Source organism: Argentina silus, assembly GCF_951799395.1.
Source record: "Argentina silus genome assembly, chromosome: 8".
Taxonomy (NCBI): domain Eukaryota; kingdom Metazoa; phylum Chordata; class Actinopteri; order Argentiniformes; family Argentinidae; genus Argentina; species Argentina silus.
In genome coordinates, this window is record NC_139662.1 from 21,573,609 (window position 1) to 21,596,275 (window position 22,667).

A 22,667-nucleotide genomic window follows, 5' to 3' on the forward strand; every position below is an offset into this window, starting at 1 on the left:
TTGTCCAACAACATGGAGTAGCTTTTTGTCCAGTCTATATCCGTGGAAATGTTATCTTTACTTGGTTATCTTCTTCTAAATGTTGAAATAAAGTTAGACAGTATTTGAGTTTATTTAAATCCTGGAAATCCTTGCAGATCACAACTCTCTCGTGAACGCTATTGATTTTTAGAATTAGAAAAACTGGGCCACTAAATAATTCGGTCAATATTTTAAAGGGGACGTGCTTCCCTTAGTAATGCGATTTTACAATAAAAACATCTTTCCGACTTTTAATACTTGACAGTTATCATCAAGTTTCATCATATGACATTGACAGTAATTATACAAATGACACAGTATGATCAGTTTTGATGCATGCTCGACTTTTTTTTAAATGATATCATTAGTTGTTTATAACCTACATTAGCATGCCTCGTTTCTGTCCACTGGTGGTGCAGTGATGCAATAATAGCCGAATGCAATAGCAAATAGGAGTCCTTTTGAAGTTATCTTAATACATTTAGTATACAGCATAAACTATAGTAGCACAAAGATCTAAGGGTAACAGCAGAAAAAGAGATACATTTTACAATACATTTTTGAAAAATATTACTGTACATCATTAGGAAGGAAGGAATTCTAAAGTCATTTAAGGTACGTATAAGTCATTTCCAAGATAAACATTATAATATAGACTTTATCACCACCTTCATCCCTAATGTGTAGAACAAATACTTAATTCAGTCATCTCTCATCTCTCAATATTGGATAGGAAAAAGCCGTATGGTGCTGGAAACTATACTTCCAAATATCCAATCCTAACAGATCAGTGATCACACTAAGAAAGGATTAGGGCAAAGAAAGCAACATTCAAAAGGCGTTTGGATGCAGATTTTCTTCTCCTTTCTCTTTTCTTCCGTCTCTCTCTCCTCTCAGGAGAATGGCTCTCAGACTGAACCTGAGCCAGGAGCAGGTTTGTACCTGCGAGAAAAGACAAGATCAGTCCGAAGGTTAAATCTACTGCATGTTCATGGCTCTTCATGCTACAACGACATGGAAAGGAGACCCTGGGATATGGTCCTCCCCCCACTTCACTGCTAATATGTAGCTGCCCCTCTCCTTTACGATGTAGCTGACGTCATAGCGATTGTTGCCAAGGTGTTTGATTGACACCTCCTGGCAAGGGACGGTAGGCCCGTGCATACCCACCAGGAGCAGGTTTGTACCTGAGAGAAACGACAAGATCAGTCCGAAGGTTACACCGACTGCATGTTGTAGGGTGTCACAGAGAGAGCAACATTAAATATTATATATGTTATCACTGTGTAACAACTACGTCCTCCAAACAAGTGTGACAGGTTTTGACATTTTCGCTTAGGTTTCATTCAAGTCTAAATACACTTTGACCAATGTGTGCATGTGGAGGTTGAGGTTGTCCAAACAGAGGGATACCGAGTGATACAATCTTGTGTCTCTGTCCCGACTCTTTGTTTCTATAGACTCACCAGCTTTACTGCAGTCGACGGTGAAGACATTTGTCTTCCCTACACAGGCCTCTCTCAGGCCTGGGCCACTTCTGACAGCCTTAGAGGCGTCAGACAGGAAGGAGGGCCACAACGGGGATGGGGAAGTCCTGCATCCATCTGATAATCCCCTCAGAGGATGACCTGTAATAGGTCAAACACTTTCATGAAAAAGCTATTCCTGAGTAAAGAATCAAGCACTCGATAGTAAAAATTTGTAAAGCACTCATTGGGATGTACTGAATCAAAGCAATAGCGTATAGTGAGGCAATTTAAATGGCCACTTAAAATTGCCATATACAGTGCCCTGTGTAAGTAATGGGACAGTGAAGCATTTTTTTTTCTTCTTTTGGCTCTAAACTCCAAAATTTGAAATCCAACAATTACAAATTTACAGTTAACGTAGAGATTATCATCCATTATTTGATGGTATTTGTATACATATTGGTTTCACCATTCAGAAGTTACAAAACTTTTTACGCATAGTCCCCCTGTTTCAAGGGAACCCAAAAGTGATGGGGCAGATTCATGAAATGTCCAAATTAAGCGCTCATGTTTAGTATTTGGTCGACAATCCTTTGCATGCAATAATTGCCTGAAGCCTACGAACCAATGACACCAGCAGACGCTAAACGTCTTCTCTGGTGATGCTCTGCCAGGCCTGTACTGCAGCCATCTTCAGCTGTTTGCTTTGAGGTATTTTTGCCTAAAATCTTATCATCAGGAAATGAAATGCTTGTTAAATTGGATTTAAATCTGAAGATTGACTTGGCCAGTCAAGAAATTGAAAAATCCCTCATTGATATACGTAGCAGTATGTTTCGGGTAATTGTCTTACTGTATTATGAAGTGCCATACAATCTGGAGGCATATGTTTGTACTCGAGCAGACAAGATGTTTCTGTACACTTCAGAATACATTCTGCTGCTGCCGTCTGGCACCACGGCCTACAGTGCACACATATACCCATGTCGGCCTGGGTTGGTATCCGGCTCATGCCCTGCTGACATACCCTCTCCTCCTTACCTTCCTGTCTTTCTCCTCTATCTCTTGATTTCAAATCCAAACTTTCCAAATGCTTCACTGTCCAATTACTTACGCAGGGCACTGTATTTAATGTCAAAATCCAGTAACAGTTTATCAGAGTGCTTAGCTACCCCTACGTATTTGAGAAAGAAGTAAACTACCATAACACAACCATGCTGATTGATACCTGCTGCTTTGGCCTGTCCATCCTCCACTGCCTCACCTGCAGGGGTATACACTGGCACTGGGAATGGACTGTCCCGAACGTGCTCATCATTGAACTTGACTGACACCTCATAGTCACCTACAGGAACAGCAACAATTGTAGTTTTTGTGGTCCTCTGTGGCTCAGTTGGTAGAGCATGGCGCTAACAATGCTTAGGTTGTGGGTTTGATTCCTGCTGGGACCATATATACTGAAATGTATGCACTCACTGCAATGTAAGTCGCTTTGGATAAAAGCATCAGCTAAATGGCATATAATATTATTAGTTTCCATAACGACACTGCACATCGCTATGAAGGGAATGACAATTCAAAAGAGGTTCAGCATGTAGAATGAAACAATGGCAAACAAATAACAATATATTTAAAACCATGATGGTATGCATTATACAAGTTACTGTCCATAATAGGCGGCAGGAGTGAATGTGGATGGGGGGGCCAGTGGGTCTGTACCTGGTTCCTGAGCGATGTAGGAGATCCCACAGGAGCCATCTTCCCTGTCCTCAAAGCAGAGCTCAGCCCTGCCGGGACCCTCCATTGTGACTGACAGCTCACCTGCACCAGCCTCTCGAGCCCAGATACTGAAATCAGCTGCACAGAAGAAAAAATGCTTTAAAAACAGTGAGTACATGGGTGCGCACACAAGCAAGGATGCATGCTCTTGCACAAGCGGAGGGAACATATTGTTTCACTTTACCTGGGACACTTGCTTCAGCACTCTGCAGCCCCAGTCCCCATGCATGCACCGTCTCTGGTCCACCCTCTCCAAGCGGGCCCACAGTATATTGGTAAGGGCTTCCTGGGATTTGCTGGCCTCTGTACCTCACACTAACAACATGGACACCCGTCTCTCTGGGCACGAAGCTCACAGAGTAGATGTTATTTCCTGCGGTGGTGACCTCCGCTTCTTCTGTGACTCCTGAGGGACTGGACACCTGTGCAGATATGTGTTGGGAGTCGACACCTACACAACGGTAGACAGCGCTCACACCGGTTAGCTCAGTGACTAATTAGAAAAAGATAACTCACTGGAGTATGTTTCAATGTAGTTAACATCATCATGAAGCGCAATAAACGGCAGTAGGAGATATACATACACCCAAGATCTCTGTCTAGATGTGATGGATATCTGTATAGTAGTGGAGGCTGGTGGAGGTAGAAATCGGAGGACGGGCTCATTGTAATGCATGGAATGTCACAGTCACGGCTTTTCACTGTCCTGGCGCCCCGCTGGTGGAATGAGCTTCCCACAACGGTCAGGACTGCAGAGTCACTTCCGATCTTCCGCCGTAGATTGAAAACCCATCTCTTCAAGCTACATCTTAACAGTCCCTCCTAAAGACCACTTCACCCTCACTACCCCCCCCTATACTAACCCCGAGACCTCTTCTCCCCTGTTACCCCCCTGTACAAGTTCTCTCCTGCTAATAAAATATATATATATATTAAAAAAAAAATAATAATAGCCTACTGGCATTACGACTGCCAATGGCCCCTGGTGTGAGCATTGATTATTTTCTCTTATGATGACTGTTGGATAGATGATTTAAACAAATGTATTTGTTGTACGTCGCTTTGGATAAAGGCGTCTGCTAAATGCCATAAATGTAAAAAATGTAAAATGGAATGGAATGAGGAATGGTAGGATACCATTCCTCATTCCATTCCATGCATTTGATACCATTCCTCATTCCATGCATTACAATGAGCCCGTCCTACGATTTTTACCTCCACCATCCTCCACTGCTGTACTGTATATCTATACTATACAATAAGATATTGATATACTGTATATCTTTCTTGTACTAATAAGATGTGTATGTTTGACATGTAACAAATGGACTAAGCCAGAAGGCTCCTCTACCTGGTATTTTGAGGTTAATCCCACATACGTTCCCTACGCTGGCGATGGTGGCAGCTTGGTGGTGGGTGATGCTCTCTCTCACACGGCCTCTCTTTGTCACCTCCGCTGTGAATGGGCTCCCTGGTGAAAACAAGAGACATCATTAAAATGTTAAACTTTTGAAATCATAAAGCTGATGGTAGTTTAGTTGAATGTTTTGGAAGGGGTTTATAAGATATGAATGTCAATTACTTACAGTGCCCTGTGTAAGTAATGGGACAGTTAAAACAGATAGCTTTCAACAGAAACCAGGTCCCAGAGCTTAAGGCAGGATAGCCACAGTGAAATACAGCAAGCTACTTTTAAACAAGATTAAATTAATTTACTTAGACTGGAGAACAGGCTTCACCACTCAATCCCAAATGTATTAGTGCACTGTATGTCATCTACGTATATCAATATATTCCAGTGTTTAGCTATTGTCTGCTATACCAGTTTGTTACACTGATAGTTTGTGAGCATCACTACTTTTGACACATTTCTTCAAACAAAGCACCTTAGAGAAGTGAAGTACATGTAGGATTATTTCTAACAAGGACTTTGTAAATGTGGGGCATTAGTAGGAAGGTCATCTGTTTGCCCTATTTTCTAAGTTTGTCCACAGCTACCAGGCACGTGATCCTCTGCAAATTTCACTGAGACGGTGTAGGCTCCAGCTTCCATTGGGCAGAAGGAGACCCCGCAGTGTCCATCCTCCAGCTCCTTTGTCTGGATCTCGACGTTACTGGGGCCCTCGATGGCTAAGGTCAGACCTCCATAGCCTGCGCACAGTGTTAGGCTATATGTCAGTTATGCAATACAAACTGTAAACATTTGAATGGAATGTAGTGATTTAAATGGAACATTACTGTTTTATTAAAGCAAATATAAATTCAGTGCCTTTAAAAAATATATTTTTAGCTTAGGTGGTATTGGGGGATAATTAAAATTAAATATATTTTTAGCTTAGGTGGTATTGGGGGTAATTAAAATTAAATATATTTTTAGCTTTAGTGGTATTGGGGGTAATTAAAATTAAATATATTTTTAGCTTTAGTGGTATTGGGGGTGATTAAAATTAAATATATTTTTAGCTTTAGTGGTATTGGGGGTAATTAAAATTAAATATATTTTTAGCTTTAGTGGTATTGGGGGTGATTTATGACTCGCCTGCTTCCCGTGTATCCACCACAAAGTCTGACACCTCCAAGGTCTGTCCCGTCGCTAGCCCTGGACCGAACACCTTGACCCTGCTTGCATCCCCGATCTCTAGCGGGCTGATGGTGAGAGGGATCGGACTGTGGCCCACATGCCGACCGTCCTTCATGACGCTTACTGGATGCTCTCCGACATCTTTGGGGATGAATGAAATGCCTGCGCAGCAGACAAAGAGGGAAACCACAGTTGGAGAACGTTCTCATTCATGACGTGATCACTGAACTCACTCTTCATGTAATTTAGATCTAATAGTTCCTTGTAATGAACTGTATTTGTGCAATTTATTGAAAAAGTGGCATACTTTTTAATGTGTCTGTGTTTTACTGTTTCTACTTATATTTTTGTTTCATTTGCATATCTGTTTTATCTATTTGTAAAGCACTTTGTAACACTGTTTGAAAAAGGTCATATAGAAATGAAGTGTATTATTATTATAAGCTAAATGTCACAACAATATGGATCACTGAATTCCAGATGCTGCTGCTCACCAGCAACCCTTGCATTAAAGGGACTGCCAGTGATGTGCTCATTGTCGTGGCGAACCAGGATGCTGTAGTCACCAGGCACAGTGGGCAGGTAGGTGACAGTGCAGGTTCCATCTCTGTTGTTCAGGCAGCGAATCTCTGCTGTAGATGGACCCTCTAGGGCAATGTCCAGTTCACCTGGGAATCAAAGCAAGGGTATTACATCAGTTTTGATGTATTGATGAGGTATTACATCAGTTTTTTTTTTTTTTTTATAGAATGTCCTGTATTTACATGAAATAGCAAGTAGGTAATGTGTTAAAGCATCAGAATCACACAAATTATAAACACAATGATGTTACTTATTGTTATGTATTGGCTTGGTGCGTAATGTAGTTGCTTCTTTGTTGGTTCCGAAGCAAATCCCTGTCTTTTCCTACTGTGGGAGCTCTTACCTAGAGTTGAGTCTTTGTTGAAGATGGTGAAGGCTGCAATCTTGTTGGCAATGGCATAGACTAGGCCTGGACCATGTGCCATCTGGTCAGTGTTGCTGGCGTTGTTCACATAGAACTGGAGAGGGCTCTCTGAAATGCAGGTTTTTGGTCACAAACTGAATTTTCGTTGCCAATGACTTCGCAAGTTCACATCACTGCACATGTATACAAAGATGTTGTTACAAAATATACATTTTTGTATTGTGCAATCAAGGATGTTTAGCCAAATACACAGTATTTGGCTGCTATTTACTGTCTTTACTGACTGTTCTTTTTGCACTGTTTAAATTATTTTTATTGAATGTTTTACTTTAGTATGTCTTATCTGTTGTGCCTGGGCACTTTATCTGTCTCACCGTGGGAGAGTGAGAAACGTCCTCTCGATTCCTTTGTATGTCTTGACATGTGAAGAATTGACATTAAAGCCACTTTGACTTTGACTTTGACTTAAACCGAGAGGGCTGTGAGCTTATTCGTTTTACAGTCTTACCCGGGACAGCAGTGCCATTGACGCTGATGTGCATCTGATGCAGGCCTTCCTCCGTAGGATCGTATATCAGAGTGATCGTGCCATCTCTGTTGTCAATGACCTCCGCTTGGGCCATGCTCCCTGACGGCATGCTCACTTCACCTAAGACAAAGGATTTTAGAGCACCTGGTTAAAACAACTGATAAGAATAGGCTCTTGTACAGTATGTACAGTACATATACAGTACCTATTTGTTTTTTATGTCCCATGCACCAACCTCACCAAGTCAATTTCCTGTATGTGCAAATATACTTGGCCAAATAAAAGAATTCTGATTCTGATTCTGATTCTGATTCTGACGTATTTCAGGTAAATAAAATCCAAATGATATCAGTGAAAAGGTAAACAATGTAGACAATGTAGATGCTAAATGCCATAAATGTAAATGTAAATGTAAATGTGAATGTAAATGTAAATGTGAATATAAATGTAAATGTATGTAAATGTGAATGTAAATGTGAATATAAATGTAAATGTGAATATAAATGTAAATGTATGTAAATGTGAATGTAAATGTATGTAAATGTGAATGTGAATGTGAATGTGAATGTAAATGTAAATGTAAATGTATGTAAATGTGAATGTGAATGTGAATGTGAATGTAAATGTAAATGTGAATGTAAATGTAGACGCGGTGGTTAGATTCTCACCCCTGATCTCTCCCTGTGTCAAGCCAGAGGCTATAACAATGTCAAACGGCATCAGACCGGTGGAGTTCACGCTGCTGAGGGGAATGTGAGAGCCGTGGCCTATCTGTGGAGGGAATGATAAACGATGGTGAGAGGCCGATAATAACAGTTCTGCCCGGTTGAGTTTCAATAAAGATCTAGAAAAAAGAATTGTACAGAAGGGGCTAGATGGAGGGTGGGAGGCTCCACCATCCATCATCATTTGGAAGCTGCACTCCTTTCCTTTTCATATTAGCCAGTGGAAGAGAAAGACCGTTCTAAAAGACTTTAGGAAGACTGTTCTGAAGCTGCACACATTTCCTCCTCTGAGAAGAGAAGAGATTCCATACCAGTGGCTCGGGGCCATCTCTGAGAGAAGCTTTTTGCTTCCAGTTGGACTGCTGCCCAAAACATCTTGAGTCCAAGTCATTGTCTGGTGCCTGGCCACACACACAACAGATAGAACACACACAATAAAACACAATAAAATTCCATTAAAGAGACACATACAGGAACAGATTTCCAGTGATATAACCCAGTTATAACCTTTGCTATTTAAAAAAGGGGGAAATTCATATGAATAATGAATGAGTTTCTCACCATGACCTTAAAGGGACTGGTGAATAGAATCTCCCCTCCAAAACCTGCTGATATGATGTAGTTCCCTGGCTGAGAGGCAGTATAGCAGATGACAAAGGTCCCATCCTCCTTCTCAATAACATCCGCCTCCACCTCGATCCCATCTGGGGTCAGCACGAAACACAAGACCTTCCCCAGCCCTGCAGACTGGGTGTTCACCACGAAGCAAATCTCCTCCCCAGCACTGATGATGGAACCTAACCCAGGACCTGAGTGATGGGGGGGCAGGGGTCCAAGGTGTTCAGCTCATTCAAAGGGTGCAAATGTAGCTTAATAATCAATCAATGTAATGAAAACCAATCGGGCTATACAGGCACCACCCATTTATTATTAGCTTATCAATTGATTTATAACCAGTGAGGTAGTCTCTGTAGTGGAGATTTGAATTGGAGGGTGAATTTCAAACTAAGAGGAGGGTTATGGGAAGGGTTGTAGTCATTGAGGAATACAAAGAACACCCTTCTTTAGTACAAGAGGGATCATAAAGAATACATTGTCAATCAGCTTTCAAAACAGCAGCGTATATATATATATTTTTTTTACCTGTAACTATACACTTGTCAGCATCCCCCGTTGTGATGGCTCTGACATGGTATGGTGAAGTGGGGATCTCATCACCTCCGTATTCGATGGTAATCTGGTAGTCGCCCGCTTTGCCGGGGACGTAGGACACCAGATGGGTCCCATCCTGATTGTCATGGATGCTGAGTCTTTTCGATCTCCCCTCTGCATCCTGAAATTAAACAGTGGCAAAAATGTTGTTGTGGAAAAATTATGCTGAGGAAAAATGTTATGGTACATTTCTATAGAAAATAAAGATTCCTGATTCCACAGAGGAAAGGTTGAGGTAGAGAGGGAATGAGAACGAAGGGGGCCAGAGGTTGATTTGTGAGGGGAGTGAAGTGAAGAGGTTCTTAGAGGTTACATGGGCGGAGCAAAGCTCGGAGAAAGCAGAGGACCAGGGCATGAGAAAACAGGATATAGCAAATAAGAAGTGAAGGGAGATGTATATATAACCAGTTGTGGACATTCCATGTAGACAGGACAAAGAAGCTCAGAGTAGGTTATGGAAACCAGATACACTTATTCCGTGAGAAAGTAAGGATAAGGGAGAGAGAGAGTGAAGATTTATGAAGACTCTAATAAACACTGCAGTTGGTAGGTGAAGAAAAGGTCATCAGAACCAGACACTAGGATCACAGTAATGAATCCATGAGCTAAGCACCAATGTGAAGTAACTCGGGAACTATCTTTAGGAACGGGAGGGGAAACCAGACTGTGACACGGTATAGGAACTGAATGATTTGCATTTGAGGGCGGTAACCTAGATTTGAATGCAATTTGAAACGAGAACTACTTTGCAAACCGGTTCGGCTTTTATTATTTGTGAATAGAAGTCTCTGAATAAACCACCAGCTCTAGTCTTTGGCATTTTATTTCAAAGTATTTTAACGTGGAATTCCACCACAATGTCTTCAATTCTATAATCTAACTGAGTTCAAATTGATCAACAGGGGAGGGGGGGGGGGTCAACCATATGATTTCTATGTTGAAAGAAACATAAATCGTTGCCCTCTCATTTCATAACTTACACAAAGCCCCACTGATAATTGACCTTCCCCTGCCTCCGTGACGTCGATGGTGAATTGTGTAGGTAGGCTGGCAGGTAGACTAGAGACCAGGCCTGGTCCACTGACACATACTTTACTGGCATCATGAGAGGACAGCACACGGAAGGGCCTGGAAACAAATTTAAATATTAAAATGAATGCAAAAACAATGTCTTTGAAATGTTAATTTCATTACATTTCCCTCAGGTATCTTACCTACAAAACTCATCTTCATTTGCATATCTGACAATCAGAGAGTGGGCCCCCTCCATGGAGGGAGAGTAGGCCACTGAGTATGTTCCATCCCCGTTGTCTGTCACCTCCGCAAGCTCCATCTTACCTAAAAAGATATAAGTAGAAATTAGTATCCACAGTCCATAGCCACAGAATGATTCATAAGCAGCACCACTCACCAGTCGGCATCAGAAGAGCAACAGACTCTGGAGCCTCTCCAGTCTTACTGCAGTCAATGGTGAAGATCTGAGGAACTTTGGCACAAACTCCTGACTCCAAGCCTGGACCAGAGACCTTCAACTTGTTGGCATCAATAGTGGGCAGCACTTGGAACTGTATTGGACTTTTAAACATTCAACATAAAAGACAAAAGAGAAAGTGAACTAACCACTTAATTCCAGATTTAAAACAAAACGTGTGCTCTTGAAACCCTTCAAAATGCCCCCCAGTTCCTACCTGCAGAACTCATCTACATCAGCATATTTTACCACCAGGGAATGACACCCTTCCATGGAAGGGGAGTAGGTTAATGAATATGTCCCATCTCCATTGTCTTTCACCTTCACAAGCTCTATCTTACCTAGGAATATAAAAACATCAACAACAAAAATGAAAGGGAATGAATGAACTGGGCAGGAATGAAAGACACAAACAAAAACTGAATCAATGTCGGTTGATAAAAGCAAAAACCATATACCCACCGATTGGTGTTATGACAGCCACAGACTCTGGAGCCTCTCCAGTCTTACTGCAGTCAATGGTGAAGGTCTGAGGGGTTTTAACACAGACTCCTGACTCCAAACCTGGACCAGAGACCTTCAACTTGTTGGAATCATTTGTGGGTAGCACTTGGAAGTTGGAGAGACTGGAATATAGTGAATAGGCACGTCACCATAGAGAAAAGCAGAAGGTAGTTAGTATAAGGGAAGTTTCCAATTCATGAAAATTCATTCACATTTAATATTTTGAACATTGGGGTCCACACCTGCAAAACTCATCTTCATCAGCATACTTAACCATGACAGAGTGAGCACCGTCCATGGAAGGGGAGTAGGTCACTGAGTATGTCCCATCCTCATTGTCTGTCAACTCCACAACCTCCATCTTACCTGGTTATATGAAAGGAGATCTATAAACACATACATATGCATACAATATGAAAATGTGCAGCTTTATGAGAAATCATCATCATTAGAGGATACCCCTCCTACAAACACACACAAAACAGGACCCAGTTTTAACCCAACACCCCAGCTAAAAATCAACTCAAAAACACACACTCACCACTAGGTGTCATAACAGCCACAGACTCTGGGGCCTCTCCAGTCTTACTGCAGTCAATGGGGAAGGTCTGAGGTATCTGAACACAGACTCCTGACTCCAAGCCTGGACCAGAGACCTTCAACTTGTTGGCTTCATTAGTGGGTTTCACATTGAAGTTGAAGGGACTACAACATAATGGAACATGAACGGGAAATAATAAAGATTGTGCTTTTAAAAGATAAAGATTACCTAAACAAATTATAATTATGCAACTGGTCTTTGAGTGAGCATATACTATATCTATCTATCTATCTATCTATCTATCTATCTATCTATCTATCTATCTATCTATCTATCTATCTATATCTATATATATCTATAATATTCTAGCATACAGAACCTTCTTACCTGCAAAACTTATCTTCATCAGCATATTTGACCACCAGGGAGTGAGCCCCCTCCATAGAAGGAGAGTAGACCATTGAGTATGTTCCATCCCCATTGTCTGTCACCTCCGCAAGCTCCATCTTACCTGGTTAGATGTTGTAAATAATCTAATCTAATGTCATAACAAAAACAACAACCAACCAGATACATTGTATTCATTGAGGAAGATACCTCGGCCTACCTACCACAAGGTGTCATAACAGCCACAGACTCTGGAGCCTCTCCAGTCTTACTGCAGTCAATGGTGAAGGTCTGAGGTATCTGAGCACAGACTCCTGACTCCAAGCCGGGACCAGAGACCTTCAACTTGTTGGCTTCATTAGTAGGTAGCACTTCAAAGTTAGAGAGACTGGAATACAGTGAATATGCATGTCACCATAGACAAATATACAGTATAGGTTTATTGTTAGTGTAAGGGAAGAAATGCCCCTTGAGGTCTTACTTGCAAAACTCATCTTCATCAGCATATTTAACCATGACAAAGTGAGCACCGTCCATGGAAGGGGAGTAGGTCACTGAGTATGTCCCGTCCCCATTGTCTGTCAGATCCACAACCTCCATCTTACCTGGATATATGAAATTAAAAATAAAAAGCAGTCAAGGAAAACGATGGGCTAGCTACTGTAAACGTCAGATTAACATCATACTTACCACTGGGTGTCACAACAGCCACAGACTCTGGAGCCTCTCCAGTCTTACTGCAGTCAATGGTGAAGATCTGAGGGGTTTTAACACAAACTCCTGACTCCAAGCTGGGAACAGGTACTCCCAACTTTCTGCTGGAATCAGTTGACAACATTTGGAACTGGAATGGACTGTAAAAGGCATAGAAAATAAATTGTATACCAGTCAATCAAGTCAAAATCAATTCAAAACAACCAAAGAAATATAGCAAACTATAAAATAGCCTCCCTAGCCTTTTAAAAAGCTGACTCAGGACTTTACCTGCAAAACTCGTCTTCATCAGCATATTTCACCACCAGGGAGTGAGCCCCCTCCATAGAAGGAGAGTAGACCATTGAGTATGTTCCATCTCCATTGTCTGTTACCTCCGCAAGCTCCATCTTACCTGGATATATGAAAAGTACAACACAGCATTCAAAAACATGGCCCTCTATGGCTCAGTCGGTAGAGCATGGCGCTAACAACGCTTAGATTGTGGGTTTGATTCCCACTGGGACCATATATACTGAAAAATGTATACACTCATTGCATGTAAGTCGCTTTGGATAAAAGCGTCAGCTAAATGGCATATATTTTTATATTAAAAACTGAAAAATGTAAACCTTTAGATGTAACCTTCCCAGATTGCAAGAAATCAACCCAAAAACATATACTCATTACTCACCACTAGGTGTCATAACAGCCACAGACTCTGGAGCCTCTCCAGTCTCAATGGTAAAGATCTGAGGTATCTGAGCACAGACTCCTGACTCCAAGCCTGGACCAGAGACCTTCAACTTGTTGGCTTCATTACTGGGCAGCACTTGGAATTGGATGGGACTATGAAACATGAACAATCTATGTCAAGAGGAGAACAACCACACTCCAGATTCATAGCACACAATCCTTGAAGCCCCTTAAATATATACATTTACCTGCCAAAATCATCTTCATCAGCATATTTCACCACCAGGGAGTGAGAACCTTCTAAAGAGGGAGAGTAGACCACTGAGTATGTCCCATCTCCGTTGTCTGTCACCTCTACAAGCTCCATCTTACCTGGTTAAATAAACAACAAAGTAGAGAAGTCATCTCCACTCAAAATAGGAAAGATATGGTAAAAATCAAGAATTCAATGGACATTCATTAATTGGCTTAAAATCCACAAATACTCACCACTGGGTGTCACAACAGCCACAGACTCTAGGGCCTCTTCAGTTTTACTACAGTCAATGGTGAAAGTCTGAGGTATTTTAGCACAGACTCCTGACTCCAAGCCTGGACCAGAGACCTTCAACTTGCTGGCTTTATTAGTGGGTTTCACATTGAAGTTGAAGGGACTACAACATGAATAAGAAATTCAGGCTGTGCTCCTAAAACAAGACTACCTGAAAACAAAATGTACATAGAACTGATCTTTGACTGAGCATAGATAGATAGATAGATAGATAGATAGATAGATACAGAGATAGATAGATAGATAGATGGATAGATAGATAGATAGATAGATAGATAGATAGATAGATAGATAGATAGATAGATAGATAGATAGATAGATAGATAGATAGATGGATAGATAGATAGATGGGAGTGAGCTCTGTGTAGCAGGTAGATGATGGCATCATTCACACCAATATCTGCAGGCAACCTGAAATATCTCTTGAAAACAGCAAACCTGCACCTGATATTTCTAAAAACTCCCTGATGTGTTACCTGGAAAATGCCTCCTCAGATGCATATTTGACCACCAGGGAATGAGCGCCTTCCATGGAAGGGGAGTAGGCCACTGAGTATGTCCCATTCCCATTGTCTGTCACCTCCAAAAGCTCTATCTTACCTGGTCGGTTGAATAAGAAAATAATTATGTAAGAATCTTAATAACTACAATTTGTGGAAAGATTATTGATACATAATCTTGACATTATTTTAAGACTCACCACTAGGTGTCATAACAGCCACAGACTCTGGGGGCTCTCCAGTCGTACTGCAGTCAATGGTGAAGATCTGAGGTATCTGAGCACAGACTCCTGACTCCAAGCCTGGACCAGACACTTCAATCTCCCTGACATCACAGGCATCCTTCACAGGTACTTTGAAAGGGCTTCCTGATTGATAAATGCAAACAAAATGCGATAATTTTCTGAAAATATCACCACCAAATATAACATTCAAAACATGTATTGATCTAATTTGTATTGTGAAGCCACCGGTGCTCCTGAGGTTTATTGGAAGAAAATTACAAACACAGAAAGGGCATCAAAGACACAAACCACGAACATATTCCCAGTTTATAGAGGCTTGCCTAGAATGTGTTCTCCTCCATAGGTGATGGTGATGTCATAGAGCCCTGGCACACTGGGCATATACTGTACATCATAGCGGCCATCTTGATTCTCTGTGCAGGAAACCTTAGCATCTGAAGGGCCTTCCACAGTAATGGCCAAGCCTCCTGCTCCAGCACCCCTGTGAATAAGTCAAAAGAGAGAACAGTCTTAAACTACTGTGGCTATCATATAACTTTCCCCGATCTAGGCTTTTCAGAGTAGTTGTAACAAAGGAGTCTGAGAAATAAGAAGCCAAGAAAATAAGGTAATGTAATTGTATTGTGCGGTACTGTAACCCTAACATGAGGCTGTCTCACCTGGTTGTAATAGTAAAACTGTTGCACTGCCCTGTCAGGCCCTGCAGGAGTCCTACACCATTGGCAAATACTCTGGCAGGGTCACATCCTCCCTCAAAGCTAGTCAGATCTCCTGTCAGAGGATACATTATTCAGTACATCACAAAGACAACACTGCCTCCAGTGCATAACCCACTGAGTACCCTTTACCTCTGCTACAAGCTATTATCCTCTATTACATTCTATTGTTGATGTTGATGTTTATATGTGATCTATTACATTCTATAGATGATGTTGATGTTTATATGTGGTCTATTACATTCTATTGTTGTTGTTGCAGCTACTCTGCCTCAGGCGCTTCGTTGGGTTGTGTACTTCTATTCAGTGTAATGACAGATTGACTTGACAAGAAAAACAAGTTCACTCCACCTTCTCTGTCAACTCCGGCCCCACACACTTGCACCTGGCTGGTGTAAACAGCTGGATCCACCACCACCTCAGAGGGGAAGTTGGCCACCACCTCCCCTCCATACTTCAGCCGGAGAGTGTATACCCCAGCGGTGAGGGGCACGTAGACCACTGTGTAGGTGCCATCTTTGTTTTCCCTCACCTTGGCCGTGGCCCTGGTGCCCAAGTGAGACACTGCTTCTGCAGACAACTCCCCCAGCCCAGCCAGGGCACAGTCTATATTCACCACACACGGCTCCCCCACTTTACCCCTCCTCAGCCCTGGCCCCGACACCACCACCTTGGAAGGGTCTGGAGGCCTCTGGAGGTCTGTGTCAATTCTAACTCTGCAAGGGGTCACCTAAAACAAAAACAACCTTTTCACACAAAAAGAAAAGCAAGACTCGAGAAACATTATGCAGTACGGTATGGTTCATATTCCAATTATTCTTATTGAATAACAATTATCATCTCTTAAATTCAAAACATATTGACATTTTTTTACTCCCTTAAAAGTGTCTGAAGTCACGCATGGCAGAGATTTGTTTTGATTGAAATGTTGTCTTGTTACTAAATGGGTTTGAGCATTTCAGCGTTCTATTCTAAGAGGACTTACTCTATAAGGACTGCCAGGGACACTGAGTCCTCCCCAGGTGACAAAGATGGTGAGTGTTCCCAGGACGGCAGGTGTGTAGTAGCAGGTGTAGAGACCAGTCTCTTTACGAATCACCTCCACATTGACGGGGTCTCCATCAATGCTCTATGGGTTAGAGGAAGTATACATCTATCATTGGTTTTACTTTACGGTACATAAGCTGTAAACTATACATAAGCTGTAAGCTGTAAACTGTAAAACTATACAGTACTTAGGTATTGCCAGTGTTATTACAATAGTTTACAGCTTATGTATGTATTATAAATGTATAATGTAAATTGTAATAAATTGTAATAACATGTTCTCTTCAAGAACATGTTATTACAATTTATTACAATTTACATTATACATTTATAATACATATACAATTCTTTGTGGTAAAGTGAGATCATATAATTTGTAGAATGGGCATGTCTGCGTTCATATGATAATCCTATCAGTGATGGTGTTCAGAGGCCCATCTATGCAGTATTCCTGCTGTATTCTATCAGCGTCTCTTACTCGAGCAAGGACGCCCAATAATCCGTCACCGGCAAACCTGGCGTCCACAGTGAACTCTGTTGTGTGGTTCACCACACAGGCGCTCTGGCTCACGCCTGGTCCAAACACCTTCACCTGAAAACAGCAGAATACACACTCATCTAAAAAAAGATATTTGAAATGCGTCACAGTCAACCGTTTTCTGTGAAGGTGATATTATATTATGAACTTCTAATTCCTGAAATGGCTTGTGTGCATGTATGCATGTCCAATGACCAAACATCCAGAGAGAAAATAACATTTTTGAATTGGGTCTGTGTAAATAAATAGCATGTACAACACTGCACGTAAAATCCAAATCAGCCTACAGTGCTGCTGCAAGACTTCTGCATCGCTGGCCACACACAGATGACCCAAATACAAACTAGAGCAGAACAAACTGCCACGGCCGCCCCTGCAGAGGGAGGAACCCGCCTTGTGTGGGTGGCACTTCCTCTTATTGGGGATAATACAGGACATGAAGGGACTGTCCTCAATCTCCTCCTCGTCACATGCCACATGCACAGCGTACTCCCCCGGTTCTGTGGGCCAGAACCTCACATCACACCAGCCGTCACCCCGGTCCTCACACTCAACCCTGGCCTGAGAGGGACCCTCGATTGCAAAGCCTGTGAATCAATCAAATTTTCAATCGATCAATCAATCAATCGATCAATCAAATGTATTTGTATGGCACTTTTTACATAGACGATTGTCACAAAGTGCATCAGAGCAAAATCAATGCTAAGCAATATACACAATATGATCTAACACCAAAACATAGACTCCCAAAAGTAAGCTAAGGGAAAAAAAATGCCAGAGGGGAGAAAAATATAGGGCAAAGTGGCAAGGAAAAACTCCCGTGCCACTGTGCCCTATGTGAACAGAGTGAGTTCAGGTCCGTACATGTCAGAGACTGGTTTCCATTCATTTGTTTCTACTATCAAAACAAACCCAATACCAACATAACATAAAAAAACCGCTCCTTCAGTTTGTATGTGATCTCACTATCAAACAGCCAATCAAACCTACCCAACATCCCTGCATCAGCAGTGATCGATTCCACCACAAAGTCAGCTGACATTCCCACCATGCCTCGGTTCAGTCCAGGGCCCCACGCCCGGACCATCTGGGGGCCCGCCTTCAAACTGACCCCGACCTCAAACGGACTGTCAACAGATACAGAGAGAGGCGGAGCTGAATGGGCTCAATACACAAAATGGCGCCTACAGTTTTACTGTACCACATTCATTGATCAAATGTATGAACCATATTTATGGACCACTTCACAGTAACTCTCCCTCTCTGCTGTCTCTCTCTCTCTCTCTGGAGACATTATTGTTGTTTCTTTCTCTGTTCTCTCTCCCTGTTACAGTACACAGAGTGCTCACCTCTTGAGGATGTGCTTCCCCGCCCATGTGACATCCACTGTGTGGTTGCCAACAGTGTTTGGTTGATACCGAAGGTCATGTACATTACCAATGGCCTCTCTCTCTTTGACAGGTACATCGAAGCCATCTGCCCCCCAAAAAATACACAAACATCAAAGTGATCTGGGAGTTTTAGCATGATCCTTAATTCACCTTAGGGATGTTCACAGAAAAAAACCAGCATATCCAGCAGAGAGAATGAATTGCAGGCTGCAACATAAACCAATACCCACTTAAACATTCACCGCATGTTTAAAAGAAGTAGGACAACATGCTTCAGGTGCAACAGGTAGACAGTACAGTACATGAGTGAGATGAGGCCAGTAGGTAGACTGAGAGAGAATGAATACAGACAAAAGGAGAGTATTAATCATCACTTACCGGGTCCTTTGACATGCACCTCCAGGTCCCCAGGTCCAGCCCTACTGGTGTCCACCTTAAAGTCCGCCACCTGCCCAACCCTCACACCCTTAGGCTGCAGCCCCCGACCGCTGGCCCTGCACGCCTTCGGCTTGGTCACTGAAACATACAACGTCCAAATGAGGACTAGGAGCCTGTCTTTGGAGTGTAAAAACCTAGATAGATAGACAGTGCCAGCCTGCTCATTAGGCAACTCCTAGAGCAGAAATGGCCTCAACCGGTGGCTGTTGTAGACAGTAGACAGATGTAATCAAGCAATATCTCACTGAGGTGAAATGACAAAAAAAAGTATACAGTTGATATGACTTTGTTTCACTTTGTGTTTACAATAGAGAGCCAAAGCAGAAACACACCTGATTTAGGTTTGAAGGGTAAGAGCAAGAGTTAAAGGTACTTTTCTGTTTCTCCTATGAGCACTTTCTGATAATCAAAAGTGATATCCATGACATCATCAAGGACCAACCAGCGAAAGTCAAAGAACCACACCACAGAATCATATTACAATAAAAAGCAGAGAGACACACCTGATTTAGGCTTGAGGGGTGCTCCAGGTTTCAGTTGAGCTTTGGGGAACATAGACAGGTAGGTCATGATGGACTGCTCGTCCACCCGGGGGTCAATAATCTCCTCTGGGGCAATGACCTGAACACAAAATAGCCCACGTGACGCAAATGGCACCGTGTGGCGTTTGTAGCAGGCCTCTCCTCTCCCTCTAGGGCAGGGACGAGGCGACACCGATCACCACGGCAACCAATCTAACCGAGGCGATCTAAAACGCTGCCAGCGAAACACGACGTCATCGCTCCAGAGTGACTGAGAGTAGAGAAAGGACGCTAGCCGTCGTGAACGGGTGCGGGGGAATTGTTCTGGGGTGACCGCTAGAACATGTGACGCTGAGGTAGGATGTGAGGCCCCTCCCCCAGGGGCCTTTCGAGGAAATCAAAGCTGACTATGTCATCACCCATCCCCTCAACCCCTAATTAAATTCTACAGAAAAAACACTGGGAAATACAGTACCCTGGGCAATCACTCTACCCTGTTTTTCACTCATGTTGCATGTTCTCTCGTCGTTCTACGAGTGAGTTCCTGTTTTCAAACCACATTTCCCTCTAGGCTGATAAAGCGGCAGGTAGGGGCTGGCCAGCAATCAGTCGGCCGTTGGTTTGATCATCCTGTGCCAGACCTCTGTTCTCCCTAGGGGTGTGCATGTGCTGCCTCGGGGGTGTGTGTGTCAGTGTCGGTGTGTTGTCTTGGTGGGGGGTGTGTGCAGAACATTACCACATTCCAAACAGTGGTTGACTGAACGTGGTTTTGGTTTTGTCAGTGTAATATGTCACCTGTGGCACTCCCAGCCACTCATGAGCCTGCTGCATGGCTTCTCTGGCATTGTCCACACGGTGAACTTCATCCCAGCTCTCCCAGTCAGGGCACAGGCCTACAGGCAGACGGACAGAAGCCATGAGAGAGACATACAGTGAGGGAAATTAAAGACCAGCCACTGTAAGCCTATAGAATACAGTGGCAAATGGCAGGTATATCCCAACCAAGCAGGAGGCTGGACACGCCCGAAATGTGTCTCACTTAGTAGGAGTGTGACAGATAGTCTCCTATCTCCTATAGTCTCAGTGGTTCACCTGGGGCCAGTCCATCCACCAGTGCTCCCAGTGCCTTGCCATTCTGCCAGTCCTGGCTGAAGTTGGTGATGGGAAGCTCGGGCAACTTGTCCTGGATCCAGCCAAGCAGCCTGAGCTCAGGGGTCTGTTTCTTCGCCTTGTCCTGGCCCCCTTCCTCCAGCAAAGGAGAGGAGATGGAGTAATGCAGGATCAGGGTCCACACCAACCCTAGAATCAGCTTCATGTTCCCATCCACTATGGCCTTACTGTCTGTGAGGGAGACAGCACTTGTTGAATGCACTTATTCTGTGTGCTTTGGAAAATGTTATAATGACTTGTAATGCAACCACAAATGCTCACAGCATAAGGGGAAACAAGGGTGGTGACATTGCTATACTGTACTATTACCTCAGTCTATACTATTACCTCAGTCTGTACTATTACCTCAGTCTATACTATTACCTCAGTCTATCCTATTACCTCAGTCTATCCTATTACCTCAGTCTATACTATTACCTCAGTCTATCTACATTTGACATACATTTTTCTCCCACGTCTGACATTACTTCATAAGCTTCATCTCTGAGACAGTCTACACAGGGTTTTTAAAATTAAGTCGTGACAATGTTACGGATCGTTTGGATGACAATCAGCTGTTAATGTAACATAAGTGTAGTGATTCAGGGTTTTTGTTTGTCAAAACAAAACTCACCAGATACGTTGATCACGAAAAAGTAAACATCACTAGACCCCTCACTCACCTATAGACACCAGCTTGATGTTCTCCTGCTCCAGGAACTCCAGTGCCACTGACACATTATCTAGCCTCATCTGTCTGAAGGTGGGCCGTGTGTGGTACTTCCTGAACATCTTCTTATGGCTCAGGACCTCCAGCAGGGCGATGAGGGTCAGGCCGTCCTTCAGGTCAAACTGGAGGTCGTCTATAACCGCGTCCACACACCTCAGGTGCTCGTTGCACCACCGCGTGAAGGTGTTCTTCTGGATCTTCTTCCACGGGGCGTCGTCCGCCAGGTTACACTCGGCTGCAAACCTGCCGTGTCCGGCCGGAGAGTCCTGCCTCTCAGCGGAAGACATTCTACACTGGCTGCTCCTCGTTTCCCCCTGTCTTGGTTGTGTAAAATCTGATCTGCTGGTCCCCGCGTACTGCTGGGGAGCTTTTAAAGCAGGGCGAGGTGTGGAATATGAGAACCCATAACCTCACAGAGTTCATGTGTTTCTACTGGAGGGGGAGGGACAAAATATCCCCCCTTTCCCTATTATCTTAACAAAACATGGCCAAAACCGTCGACACCGGAGGAGTACAATACACACAGGGAGAGCAGTACTGCTGACATATCTATGCAATATCATCATCCCCATAGCATCTTTTTATGGAGAGTGACGTGCACAAGAAACTCGTTTGGATGACTTCACTGGGATCGAGATAAATGGAGTTTAATGGGATGGAGGTCAGTAAGACTATCCCAGAGCCTTGGGGGTGAAGCTGATCCTCACCTGGGGGCTGGATGGCTAACTTCCAGCCCTGACTTCATCACTTCACCCCCTGCCTGTGTTGACGTTATTCATTATGTGTACCAGGAAAGGACTGTTATTATGACATGTATTCTTTTGATGGCCTAGAAATGTGTCCTTATGTTTCCTGTGTAGGAATGAGTAAGCATGAGTCATTGAGATGGACTGCATGACTGCATTGAGGTGTGCGTGCATGCGTGAACAAGAGATTCCCTTACACACGTAAGGGTTAAAGGTACTTTTCTGTTTCTCCAATGAGCACTTTCTTTGATAATCAAAAGTGATATCCATGACATCATCTGGAACAACCAGCGAAGTCAAAGAACCACATGTTAGATTACAAAACTGCTCGGGTCTGCTAGGGTCACACCATACTGTAAACAGATTTCAGCTTGTCCTTCATTCTTAGTCAATGAGAGGTTTCAACAATGCTGTGTGAACAAACAAATAAAACATAAGAAACTGATGTTATCTGGAGTGATACTATGGTCATACATGGCTTGTTCAAGGCCTTGGTACACATTATCACAGAGCACTTGTTGGAGTTCACAACTGTATGTCAG

General features: G+C 43.0%; 1 protein-coding gene across 1 annotated transcript; it reads right to left on the reverse strand.

Moving 5' to 3' along the window:
* Nucleotides 1–1,020: 1,020 nt before the first annotated feature.
* flnbb (filamin B b) lies at nucleotides 1,021–21,666 on the reverse strand (the record flags this gene model as incomplete). Its single annotated transcript, XM_083674779.1, has 43 exons — nucleotides 1,021–1,208; nucleotides 1,488–1,649; nucleotides 2,719–2,835; nucleotides 3,210–3,347; nucleotides 3,454–3,720; nucleotides 4,621–4,740; nucleotides 5,268–5,420; nucleotides 5,809–6,012; nucleotides 6,345–6,518; nucleotides 6,776–6,904; nucleotides 7,305–7,445; nucleotides 7,994–8,096; nucleotides 8,362–8,451; nucleotides 8,612–8,859; nucleotides 9,194–9,383; nucleotides 10,243–10,390; nucleotides 10,477–10,600; nucleotides 10,674–10,837; nucleotides 10,951–11,074; nucleotides 11,779–11,942; nucleotides 12,166–12,289; nucleotides 12,390–12,553; nucleotides 12,647–12,770; nucleotides 12,856–12,980; nucleotides 13,150–13,273; nucleotides 13,553–13,707; nucleotides 13,803–13,926; nucleotides 14,044–14,207; nucleotides 14,581–14,704; nucleotides 14,805–14,972; nucleotides 15,170–15,330; nucleotides 15,509–15,620; nucleotides 15,917–16,295; nucleotides 16,551–16,694; nucleotides 17,091–17,204; nucleotides 17,544–17,737; nucleotides 18,141–18,277; nucleotides 18,500–18,626; nucleotides 18,920–19,057; nucleotides 19,483–19,600; nucleotides 20,296–20,393; nucleotides 20,593–20,841; nucleotides 21,333–21,666. 43 exons carry the CDS (start codon nucleotides 21,664–21,666, stop codon nucleotides 1,021–1,023), a joined length of 6,849 nt encoding a protein of 2,282 aa, XP_083530905.1.
* Nucleotides 21,667–22,667: the final 1,001 nt, after the last annotated feature.